At 44.6% G+C, this 13,015-nt stretch overlaps 3 protein-coding genes across 3 annotated transcripts; 2 read left to right on the top strand and 1 right to left on the bottom strand.

Annotated features, from left to right (window-relative positions):
* Positions 1-6,252: 6,252 nt before the first annotated feature.
* Positions 6,253-8,027, top strand: NECHADRAFT_82164 (uncharacterized protein; the record flags this gene model as incomplete). The annotated part of the gene is made up of 4 exons (XM_003045380.1): positions 6,253-6,441; positions 6,537-6,631; positions 6,685-7,278; positions 7,334-8,027. 4 exons carry the CDS (start codon positions 6,253-6,255, stop codon positions 8,025-8,027), a joined length of 1,572 nt encoding a protein of 523 aa, XP_003045426.1.
* A 178-nt stretch (positions 8,028-8,205) lies between these two features.
* On the bottom strand, positions 8,206-9,909 carry NECHADRAFT_43143 (uncharacterized protein; the record flags this gene model as incomplete). Its single annotated transcript, XM_003044973.1, has 1 exon — positions 8,206-9,909. One exon carries the CDS (start codon positions 9,907-9,909, stop codon positions 8,206-8,208), a length of 1,704 nt encoding a protein of 567 aa, XP_003045019.1.
* Positions 9,910-10,880: 971 nt separating this feature from the next.
* Positions 10,881-12,570, top strand: NECHADRAFT_43378 (uncharacterized protein; the record flags this gene model as incomplete). Its single annotated transcript, XM_003045379.1, has 3 exons — positions 10,881-11,182; positions 11,232-12,312; positions 12,376-12,570. The coding sequence occupies 3 exons, from the start codon at positions 10,881-10,883 to the stop codon at positions 12,568-12,570; spliced, it is 1,578 nt and encodes a 525-aa protein (XP_003045425.1).
* Positions 12,571-13,015: the final 445 nt, after the last annotated feature.

The following is a 13,015-nucleotide window of genomic DNA, read 5'->3' as shown; positions in this document are numbered from 1 at the left end:
AATATAAGCCTTCCTTAGATTTGCTAACTACTATTATAAGTTTCTTAAAGCATTTAGAAAAATAGCCGCATTATTAATAGAACTCACGAAGAAAGATAAAACCTTTATATTTAGGGATAAGGCTAGGAACGCCTTCGATAAAATCAAGGAACTTATCCTAAGCGAACTAGTACTTAAGATATTCGACCTATCTCGACTAATCAAACTCAAAACCGACGCCTTGGACTTCGCCCTAGGCGCCTAGATTAGACAACGAGATAATAAAGGACGACTATACCTAATCGCATTTTACTCCTATAAGTTATATAGAGTAGAACTTAATTACCCTATCTACGATAAAGAATTCCTCGCAATTATTAATACTTTTAAAGAATTTCGGCACTACCTACTCGGAAGCCTATACTAGATTAAGGTATATACCGACCATAAGAATATTATATACTTCGCGACTATATAATAACTTAGCGGATAATAACTCTATTACGCTAAATACCTCTCGGAATTTAACTATATTATAATCTACGTATAGGGAAAAGAGAATAGAAGAGCCGACGTAATTAATCGATGACCTAACCTAGATAATAGGAAGGTCAAAATAGAAAGATAACTCCTCTAGTATACCCCTAAGGGACACCTCTAATAGAGGACCAACGCTAGCATTAGATAAGGCGATAGGCTCGCACCCCTATAAGAATACCTCTAACTCATATAGAACTATGAAGAATAGGTTATTAACTTTATAAACTACGCACGAGGATTTAACCGCAGATAAGATAGAACTATAATATTCAAAGGAATAATTATTATCCCCGATAAAGCATTTAAACTAATTTTCAAGCACTACTATAACTAATTTCCTCACGACGGAAACCACCGACTAATATTCGAACGGATAAACCGAATCTACGACGACTACTAATTTAAATAAAAAATCAAATAATAAACATAGAAATACGCGATCTATAATAAAAATAATAGACCTACTATCTATAAATAGAGCAGGGTTATAGGGATACCCCATAAGATCATCGGCGCAGCCTATATAGTAGAATAGGGCAATCTACTCCTTACTAGAATCCTAGAATATAATAAATAACTCCTAGACGACGAAAGAATAGGCAAATAATAAGTCCTAGACGAATTATAATAGGACCTTATATAAGAAATCCATAGCTACTAACTATATAGATACTAAGGAATTAATAAAACCCTAGAATAAGTTAAGACGACCTATATATTTCCTAATATAAAGAAAGTTATTTTAATAATTATTAGCTAATGCGATCTTTGCGCAAAAACTAAGGCATAACGCTATAAACCCTACGGCAAGCTATAACTACTGCCAATACTATAACTACTATGGGAAGCCATCATAATAGACTTTATCATAAAATTACCCCTATTAGAAGAATTAGCTACTAGTAACTTCTATAATAGTATTCTTATTATCATAGATAGACTCACGAAATTTTCTTATTTTATACCCTATAGAGAATTAATAATAGCTAAAGAATTCGCCTACCTTTTCTATTTTTATATTACTAAGATATATGGTATTCTACTTAAGATTATTACGGATAGAGGATTATTATTTGCTTTAAAATTCTAATAAAGCCTCATAGGATACTTAGGAATTAACTATAAACTCTCTACCGTATACTATAAGGAGATAGATAGATAGACTAAACGTATGAACTAGATATTAGAATAATACCTTCGATGCTATATTAACTATAAATAAACTAACTAGGTTAAGAAGCTATTAGCCGCTTAGTTAGCCTATAATATAGCCACTAATGAAAGCACGAAAACTATATTAGTATAACGTACTTGATAAGCAAGTAAGCCAGTCAAGCAAGTGTGCCACTTTCCCCTCCCCCTCTAGATAGAAATCGCAATAAAAACACCATAAACCATTTAATCAATTAAAACTACTCACTATACCCTTCCCCAGATATCTCAATCACTACCTAACAGGTCCTTGCATTATGGCCGGGCTTGCCGCATACACCACAGCGCCGAACACCCGGTCCGACCGACCTTCCTCGACCACCACTCCTCGACGATTCGGCCACTACCTGCGCATCCACATCCATTTAATCAATTGCTTGCCTTCCTTCTTCTACCATCATTACCCCTCTTTTCTACAGTCTAGTCCTTTTTGCCCTCCGCCGCCGGCTTAGTATCTTATTTACCTCTCGAAGGTCTTTGTTCTCAGCGGTCAATAAGGCAACCCGATGCATAACAGCCTTTGTTCCCTTCGCAAGAGACTATAGAGCCTCTAAAATTAACTCTAGGGAGCTACTTTGATGCCTTCTGATCCGCCTTTCGAGGTATTCAGACTAAGATCCGGCCTCAATCACGGTCTTTGGGGTCCTTAAAGCCCAAGGGGTCGACGGCTCAGCTGCCTCCTCAACCGGCGTTGGCGTCCGTAGCTGAACATCAAGCTTTAAGATCACAGTTTCTAGGTCAAGAGGAACAAGCCCAGCTCCTTTAAAAGCCCCCCTGATATTTCTTTCCGTCATAGTGGCCTTATGTGCGGCGTGGAAGGCCGGAAAGAACTCCGTCTTTGAAACGTGGGTTATAGAACATCTGATCAGATGCTCTATTTCTCGACCATAAGCCTTCTTCAGCACACTAAAGCACCCGACGTCAAGGGGCTAGAGCAGATGAGAGGAATAAGGTAGCATACAAAGCCAGATAATCTTCTTTTCCTCACAATATCTCTCGAATTCGATAGAGTAGTGACTTTCATGGCCATCAAGGATTAAGAGACGATAGCGACTATTTGATCGCTTAGCTATACACCGGTCAAAGTACTTTAGCCACTCTAGACCAGTCTCATTATCGGTCCAGCCATTTTAGGTCGTCGCAATGGCCCAATCGCCCGGGAGGTTGCTTTCTCGGTACCAGTTGGCGAGGTGATATTAGCCCGCACCGATAATAAACGGCTAGATCGCCTAGCCTTCCGCATTAATCGCTTAAATAACTATAATCCATTCCCGGTTTCCAGGCTACACTAATTTCGGCTTTAAACGCCTTTCTGCACCTATGACAACCATTCCGCTTGCAATCATACCCATAAGAAAGCCAGTCTCATCAAAGTTATAGAGATCATCTGATCGGATGCCGTACTTCGCGATTATATTCGCCACAAGCCGAAACCAATCGCGGATAATAGTTAGATCTTCGCATTTAGCTCTCTAATAGTCGTATTTACGAAAGAAACGCGTCTTAAGGTCTAGGTGTCGCTTAACGAAGTTATAAGCCCAACGCGTGCCAACCAGTGACGCGTCGCGGTCGGCAAGCAGTTAATCAGCCATATCTTTAACAGCACGTAGCCAGGGAGGAAATCCTCGCAAATCTAGGTCGAGAATAAAGTAAATAATAATCTCTTCCTCTAGATTAGATAGCCGACGTGATTTCTAGATAGTATCGCGTCGAGATTAAATGCCGTGCTATCGGCGACGTAATGTCATTTGATTAACCTCATATATATCTGCGGCGCGTCGGAGGCTTAGTTTTGGGTTATTTTGAAGGGCCCGAAGGGCAAGAAGCATTCTAGCCTCACAATTAGACTGTGACATACTAGGTGGTTGAGAATTAATTAATCAAATGGAGAGGATATAGGTTAAGGGATTTTTGGCACACTTGCTTGACTGGCTCACTTGCTTATCAAGTACGTTATGCTAACTTCGGATTTACCCTAGACGCCTACCGATAAATATAAAATATTATTATTAACCCTAAAGTAATCCTTACTAGCGACTAACTATATAACCTATATAAAGAAATAAGAATAGAACTCGAATTTATTAAAAATAGAATAATAACCTATACTAATAAAAAAAGGATTAAGGGATTAATCTTCTCGGAGGGAGATATAGTCTACCTCGTAATAAAAAACATTAAAATAAAACAATAAAATAAAAAACTTAATTATAAATATATCAGACTATATAAAATCAAAAAGAAAATCTCGAAATATAACTATAAATTAGACTTACCGCCTAAGGTTAAGCTCTACCTAATCTTTTATATTTTACTACTTAAATCGGCATAAGATACTATTTAGGTAAAAATAAGTAATAAACCCGATATCAAAGTCAATAGACTAGAAGAATATACTATAGAAGCTATCCTCGATATGAATAAAATTAATAGCAAAATAATATATTTTGTGAAATAGAAGGACTACCCTAACTCGGAAAATACCTAGGAACCCCCAGAATACCTCACTAATATATAGCGCCTTCTAAGGAATTTCCACTAATACCGCCGGAACTAGGCAAGGGATTAAAATTAAAATCACCTAGACTAAGAGAAGCCTAGTTAAAACCCTCGGGATTCAACGACTATAGCTCCTCCTAAACGGACTCCTCGCGACGACTTAACTCCTCCGCCAAACAATCCTCGCCCTCGAGACCTTAAATTCCCCGCCGGAACTCCATAGCCTAACGCTCCTTAACTAAGTTCTTGGTTTTTCGTAACCGCGATAAACAACCCGCGGCTAATACTATCTTCGCTTATAACTCTACTAACTCCTCATAAAATTATAATAGATCTATACTAGCTTTCTCCTTATCCTCCTCTAACTTCTTCTCTTACGAAATTAAACGATGCACTACCCCACGTATTAATAAGAGGGCTATGGAAAACCCTATCTAGAGAGAAAGACTTAGCACTCATAGGAATTTATGACTCGTATCCCGTCGTAAGAATGACCCCGATATATACACTCGCTATACCGCGAAGAACCCTCCGTTATTAAGTACTCCTTCCGATACTTAAAGTAATACGAGTATAATATATCCATAAACTCACGCGATAGTTTAATACTTATAGCCAGAAATTAATACTTTTTAGTTTTTCAGTTTAGATATTTAGAAATACGACTAGATATCTTATTAGTATAATATCCCGGAGTATTTATAAGTCTAAGTTATACCTATTAATAAGGAAGTAGGAAGTAGCTACTTAAAGGGCCTTATAGATAAGGCCTTAGAAGGGGAGATATTATATCACGACCTAATATATATTAACCCCTAAGATATATATGATTACCCTATACCTAAGAGGTACCTACTAATTATCGAAAGATCGGTCTAAGACTAGATCACTATGATCTAAGGAATACTATGATCCTTAGATCACGGCGCTCCCTAGGAAACTATGATCCCCTCATAGCCCGATAAGTATATAAAGAATACTTATTGCACTTTCTTATATACTAGCTACCTTAGCTATTAATATAACTTAGTTATACTTAATACCCTTAAGCATATTACTAGACGTAACTTACACCCCGTTTAAGACGATGCTAATAATCCCCTGCTAATATAAACCTAGTACGACCGGTTTATCCCTTGGACCTAAACACGATCGTCATATATCTAACCTTTTTACCTTATTAATAATTTAATTTACTATAAAGTATATTAGCTAAAATATAAGAAAATTATATAATTAAATAAAGAACTTATATAATAATAATAAAATACCTATAATATTATAAGGATATCTTAAGCTAATATAAAGATTATACTTAAGATAACCCTCTAATATCTTATATAAAATACCTTTCTTTTTATAGCGACTATAAGGTATAACTTTATAATTAAATTAATTAATTTTAATAATAATTAAATAATATATAATTATATCACAGTTTAAATTAATAGATTTTCTTTTATTAATATAACTTAATATTATATTAATATAAGAATATTTATAGGAAGAAATTAAGATTAATTAATTAAAAGAACCTTAGCCTAAGAAAATAATCTTAAGGGTAAGAATTAATAAGAGAAGAGAGATTATATTATAGCCTAATATATCTCTTATTATATATTATTTTTATTCCCTATATTTTCCCTTCTTAATATACTAACTATAAGAGACCTTACTTCTATAAATATAAGGCCCTTATTTAGACCTTATTTTTATAAGTATAAGGCCCTTACTTAGACCTTATTTCTATAAGTATAAGGCCCCTTATATATATATAATATTTACTATACCTTAGATAAATACTTAGCCCTTAAGCTATTAATAGACTTTAGTTACCTTTAAGACCTTAACCTATTACTAAGACGTAATTCCCCTATTGCATAGTAACGCCGAGACTCCCTACTAATAATAAACCTAGTACGCCTGGTTTATTCCCTTGGAAAACACTAGACGTCATATATTCGGCGCCTCTCAGTTAGGCCCGGCAAGTCCATACTAACGGGTATTAATTGCCGGTCCATCATGGTGGGGCTACCCCTCCTCGTACAAAACCCAGGCATCAGGCGCGTTCTTAACCATCCGAAATTTATCCCAGACCCTTCCCTGCCCGAAAAAACAACACATTCAATCCGACAAGCCAGCCGACCGACAATGCAGCCTCGAAAGCGCAATAGCAATGCTTGCGATGCATGTAGAGCCCGCAAGACCAAGGTAACGTGCTCCGTCCGCCGCGCCCATGCGTCGATCAGCAGGCAATCTTTCTTGCCTAGTAAATATGCAAATGCTAATGACTGTTCGCGGACAAGTGCGAGTATAATGGTGCCAACTGCTATTCCTGTGTGGCCTTGGAGATCCCATGTACGCGCAATATGCCCAAGAAGAGGAGGGGTCCTGTGAACCAGTCGGTTGACCCTGATATTATTAGTATCCTTCATTGTACTGATTCTAGTCTAGATATGTCACGGCTCAGCGACAGCACGAGGCCTGTTCAGATACGTCGCCTCCGTTGATATCTCATACGCCAGGATCCACGCATTCCTCGGCAGCTACAGACTCTCACTGTGGTCTGAACCAGCTTGGTCCACCACATATCATCGCCGAGACCATTGAGGACTGGTTCGAGCTGGTCCATTGTGTCAGCCCCGTTCTACACCGCGCCAGCTTCCTCAGGAGACTCGCAAACGGCGACGCATCGCGTGACCCCGAGTTTTGTAATCTTGTCGTCTCGGTGTGTGCAGCTACCATCTCGGTACTAAAGAGGTCACGGCACCGGGGAGTGGTCACGCTCTCCAAATGCATGAAGATTATCCGCAATAACGACCCCGGGGCTCCACGAATGGAATTCACCCTGGAGTGGTGCCAAACCAAGTACAATCTAGCGGTTGCTTATTTGACAAAATATGGGACCGACAGCCCCACTGTCATCCACCTCTTGTCTGAAGCTGCCGCTGGTGTCAGATACCTCCTCTTTTCAACCCCAGATAAACTCTCATTCATATCGAGGGAGCTACTAAAACGACTATTGTATCTTATTTTTGCAGGCCAGTGGTGAGTACCTACCTCTTTTCCCTCCTAACCATAATAGTTCTGACGGATCTCATAGCACCTTTGGGATTCTAGGGAGGCTCCACGCGATGGCCCTTGTCGATTCCGCAACTCTATTGTCTCGGAAACCCCTTTTCTGCACGGATCAGGAACTTGAACCACACGTGACGCTCCAGGATCACCACCCTTGGCACGGTGATGCGACTTCTTACATCCCCGGCCTCGTTCACCTAGTAAATCTCTTCCAAATATGGTATCAAGTCCAGCAGGAAAGACCGGCCACGCTCTCCACTCTGCAGAGTGCTTTACATCGTGTACAGGCAGCACTTGATGATCTCCCCAGAGAGCTTCGTTGGCGTGGTGGCCTGTCAAGGCCACCATGTAGCAATCTCGGCACTGATGTACAGATCGTCAACTTGTACATCACGCAAATTCATATAAGATCGAACCTTGTCGACCAGATCGACTGTATTTCCAAGGGTACGGACTCGCCGGCGGCATCTGTCGAGCCTGCCATGGAAAGGCAACGAATCATTGATGATATGCTTGCCATTGTTTGCCTAACACCAGACGAGATTCTTGAAGTTAATGGGTATACTCTAGTATTGAAACTTCGGGACATCGGCCTGACTCTTCTCACTGAGCATGCGAATACGCCAAACACCCTTGTAAACCTTGATAAATTACTAGCGAAGCTGGAGAGGCTCGACCAGAATCATGGATTCACCATCGACGAGCAGGCAGCTTCCTAAAGTCAGTTGGAACCCTCGCAATATGTTGTGGCGATAAAAAGGGACGAAAGGAAGAACAAAGAGGGACGAACGGAGGACAAAAGTAATACCTTGATTTGGTCTCGGAGGTGTGTTTATATATCTAACTACATAAATCCCAACAGCAAGAAAACCTAATGAATGACGTGGACTCGTTCGTTCATAGCTCATCCTCATCCTCCTCCAGGCTGTAAGCAACAACCTCTGCAATGGCAGTCTTGGCAGGGATAGTGACTGCAATGGGGAAGCCGCCATAGTCAGGGTCCTCGTTAGGCATGATATAGAACTCTCCATGGCGGGTCTCGTCGCCATTCATCACACGGCCTGTAGTGAGGTTGCCGTCACCATCGACAATCTTCTCCGCGCAATTGAGGATACCAGCGAAAGTGGACTTGGGGTTAGTACTCCTGAAAATGACCTGGTAGCCCCAACCGAGCAGTAGGAACTTGCCGTCGCCCTGGTGAATAATGATACCGCATCCAGGTCCCGGCTTGCCAAATACAAATGACCTCACAATGGTCAATTCAAAGTCGCCAAAGACCTTGACCCACTTCTCTGGCTCATCCTCCTCGTCCTTGTGTTCATCGAAGAAGAACCCGGTGATATCATCCGGACGATTGGCTTGCGCATCGAGAATGTATTTGCTCATCGACTGCAACAGTCCGTATACTCTAGTCATCGGGCTTGTCGCGGCCTCGAGCGTGTCGATGCCGAAAGGCGAGCACCCCATCGCGCCGTACGTGCCGAATGCGAGAAAGACCCTGCGGGCGCCGGCTTCGTCACGCTTCTGCTCCGGGATGAAAAGGGGTTGGTTCTGGTACCGGTACTGCTGGCACACCCATTCGTAATTATGGAAGTAGACGTCAGGGGAAAGGAAGTCAAGGGCAGGAGCGTTGAACTTCCAGATATCCATGACCTGGGGGTAAGGACCGCCGGAGGGATACATACCGGGCTTGACGCCTCCGGCAGCGACGAGCGATCTGTGGGGGCCAAGAGAGGCAGAGAGGTCCAGCGTACTGGGCTCATCAAAGCTGATCCACGTGTTGGTGTAGAAGGGGATGGGATATTCAGCTTTGCCGGCAGCGGCAACCTGGCCAATGTAGTTTGAGAAGCCATGCGCCATGAAGGCTTCTTCAGCTCCGAGGCCCTTGCCGAAGGCCTGCTCCCAAGTTGCGCCTGCTGAGACGTTGGAAAACCCGGGGAAACGCTTCTGGAACCTGGGGTGCCCGGCGGAGGACTTCAAATGGTTCAAAAGGTCCTCTGGGATGGGCTCGCTGAAGAGCTTATTGGCCAGGGGCGATCTGTCTCTTGAGTCGCCGAGCAGGCCGGTTTCGTTTTCGACCTGCACCATGATGACGGTGCTGTGGTCGCCATCGAACTCACGGATATGGCGCATCAGGGTGGCGAATGCCTTGGCATCTGCCTCCCATGACCGTGAGTGGAAGGGGGAGAGAAGCTCGAGAGTTTCCTTCTTGCGGTCTACCTCGGCGTGGATGCGGGGGAAGCGCTTGTGGTCCTTCTTGACCCAGGCAGGGACGTAGGTGCTCCGAGCATTCTTGAAGCTGCCAAACCAGAGAAGGACGAGGTGGAGACCGTGTCCCCGGGCATCCAGAATCATCTGATCGAGCTCCGAGAAGTCGAAGTTACCCTCGGTGGGCTCAATCATCTCCCAGTGAACTCCACCAAGCAACGCGTTGACGTTCATTGCCTTCATGTTTGGCCACACGCCCCTCATGAACTCGGCGTTGGACATGCTAGAGTTGTGCAGTTCACCACCGAGGCATAGGAACGGCTTGCCCTTGACGATGAGCTGGTGGGAGTTCACAGTCTTCCGTAGATGGGGGATGTCCTGAGCTGGCTGCATTGTGGCTGTTGATTTGGACAAATGGGTAGTGTAGGTGAAAAGTGAGTAATTGAACTGAATAGGAGGATGCGAGAACCGTATGCTTGAAGTTATCCATCATCCCTAGAAGCCATCAAAGACGTTTGTTATTTATGCTTTTTGGTCAAGATCCTTAGTCAACACGGAAACAAGTCGGTCAGCAATATTGGGCTCGTGAAGGTGCACATTCCTTGGGCCCTGGGATGGGACTCAGCTGTGCGCTTAAATTTCGGATGTTGTTTCTGGTGGGCATCCTCACTCATGCATAGAAGGCTTCAGTCTTTGGCTGCACTGTAGGAGTGATTCCGAACTTGAGCCGTGGTGTGGGAAACCAGGTGACAGACAAGTCGCACGCACGATGCTGAGGAGCTTCAGATCCGAGGTTTAGGCAATACATAAATCGTTAGTGTGGTGGTCGAATGGGGTCTGGTCGGAGCGCGTTAGCGAAGTGACACGAACGAGGAGGCTGCGGATAGTGTCTGTGTGGCGCCCGAAGTTATTCCATCTAAAGAGGCCAAGACTCTTCCCTATGCTTCTCTTGGACTGTAACCCCCCTGCTCTCCCCGCCTTCTCGTCTCGCCCGGTTCCATGTCCATGGAATGGACCAAGCCCAGTTTACCCTCTGCTGGACTTTAACCGGTCTTCGGTACGTGGAGTGACGGTGTCCCACACCCCCATCATACGACAATCATTCTGGGGAAGTCCGGGACACCTCTTATTCGTTGCCCTCTCAACACTATTGTCACCAGTCTCTCCTCTCCGTGCCTCGTGAGTATCTAGATGGCGTGTGCCGGGCCATGAACGAAGCTCCTTCAATTGTCTATAAGAACCTACCATGTTGCTGCATTTCTTTCTTTCTCGGCAACCAACTCACTCTCATCTCATCTTCACCTCTTTATCAAATCATTCCTCCTTACTCTGATCAGCATCGTTTCATCATGGCCAAAGTCCAAATGGGTGATCCACTCTCTGCGAGCCATGAAGAAGAGGCAGTGGCCGCACCAGCCATTGCCCAGTTGGCAAACGAAGAGGAACATCAACCTGGCAAATGGCAAGCCATCAAGAGCAATCCTCGCGCATTCGCATGGTGCCTGTTCGCCGCATGGTGCACCCTCCTGGTTAGTTTCGAAAACAACGCGTCCGGAATAGTCATCGGTATCCCACAGTTTCGAAAAGACTTTGGCAACTATTACAAAGGGGACTATGTCATCCCAGGCAACTGGCAGTCTGCATTTTCTGGGGCTCCCGTGGCTTCGTCAGTTTCCCCCAACGCAACTCGGCTGGATCGTCTAACATGTGCAAAGGACGGCTATAGGTGCATTGATAGCTGCCCAGGTGGCGGATTCGATCGGCCGTAAATGGACCATCATGGCCTCTCTCCTCGTTTCATACGCCGCTATAAGCCTTGAATTCGTGGCGACGACTAACCCCGTCTTCTTCGCTGGGAAGCTGGTCAACGGATTCGCCGTCGGCACCTTGGCCGCTACAACCGCCACCTACATTGGCGAGATCAGCCCACTCGCCCTCCGTGGTATGCTGACTTGCATCATCGCCTTTGCATATACAGTCGGTCCCTTCGTCGCGGCACTGATCCTCGACGGTACCGGTTCCTCGACTACACGATGGGCGTACCGTGCCGTGTTCTGCTCTCAGTACGGATTCTGTGCTGTGGCAACCCTTTTCGCTCCCTTCATGCCTGAGTCGCCGTGGTGGTTGGCCAGCAAGGGCAAGGACGCAAAGGCGCTGCGCAGCCTTAGATCCCTGGGATACACGGTGGAAGAAAGTGCCGAGCAGCGCCTCGCTCTTATCAAGCTCACGTTGGATGAGGTTCGCGCCGAGACGGAGGGCGTCACATACCTCGAATGCTTCCGCTACTCGAACCTGCGCCGGACTATTATCAGCATCAGTCCATTGTCGATCCAGGCCCTCTCTGGAGTACTCTTCATCGCCTCATATTCAACCTACTATGCCCAGCTCGCCGGCTACAGTAGCAAGATGAGCTTCAAGCTCAACATTGCTCTCCAGGTCGTCTCCATGTTTGGCAACATATGCTCATGGGATCTGATCGATCGCGTCGGACGTCGTAATCTTACGCTCTGGGGCACCGTAACCCTCACCGTCATTCTCATGCTTGCCGGCGGCCTCGCTACGGCGGGAACAACCGCCTCGATCAAGGGATGCGTAGCAATGATGATATTTTATGGGTTCATATACAATAGCACAATTGGTGCCACCGCCTACACCATCCTCACCGAGAACGCCACCGCCCGGCTTCGTGTCAAGACGATTGCCATCGGAGTCGCTTTACAGAACTGTTGGTACACGATGTGGAGTTTTGTCCTCCCATTCATGTTCAACCCCGATAAGGCGAACCTCGGTGCCAAGGTAATTCACATTCTACCCCTTCCGGTTTGTTTGATTCAATTTTGACTGACTATTTGACCACAGATATCTTTTGTTTTCGGAGGCCTGTCCATTCTTTGCTGCATATACATATTCTACTGCCAGCCCGAAACGGCCGGACGATCCTACGAGGAACTGGACGAATTATACACATGGAGGATCTCGGCACGGAAGTTCAAGACCACCGTCACCGACGTGAAGTCTCGGGTAATGCAGACGGAACAGAAGCTGGCTAACTAAAGGTTACGCCTGGCTGGACGAATCGGTTGAGTCTGGATAGTTCTCTCTTTGCTGGCTCTCTCTACTCTACTAAGGATGCTGTGTTCTTTGTTATATTGTCGTACGTCATGTCGGCTCTCAATTATATTCCTTCTCAATTAGGGGATAAAAAGGACACGGCGAGATTCGTGTGCAGAACGATTAGCATTGACTCATTCAATAGCCTGGCAAATGCATTCACAACTGTGACTCCTAGGCCAGGTATTATGTCGGCTGCCCAACCCCACAAACTGACCTGTTGCATTGGCCACCAACACGACGTCCACACAGCCAAATGCTAGCCATTTGCCCCATCATGCGTGGCGTCAGGTAGACATGCAAGAGGCCTTTCTGCCACAGGATTCACACAAAAAAGCCTCTTATCCCAGCTATCGCTACCCTCCGCCAGACCCAGCTCTTCGCTGCT

This window comes from Fusarium vanettenii (assembly GCF_000151355.1).
Source record: "Fusarium vanettenii 77-13-4 chromosome 6 genomic scaffold NECHAsca_20_chr6_4_0, whole genome shotgun sequence".
In the NCBI taxonomy this organism is placed as follows: Eukaryota; Fungi; Ascomycota; class Sordariomycetes; order Hypocreales; family Nectriaceae; genus Fusarium; species Fusarium vanettenii.
This window is presented reverse-complemented; position numbering and strand designations above follow the sequence as displayed.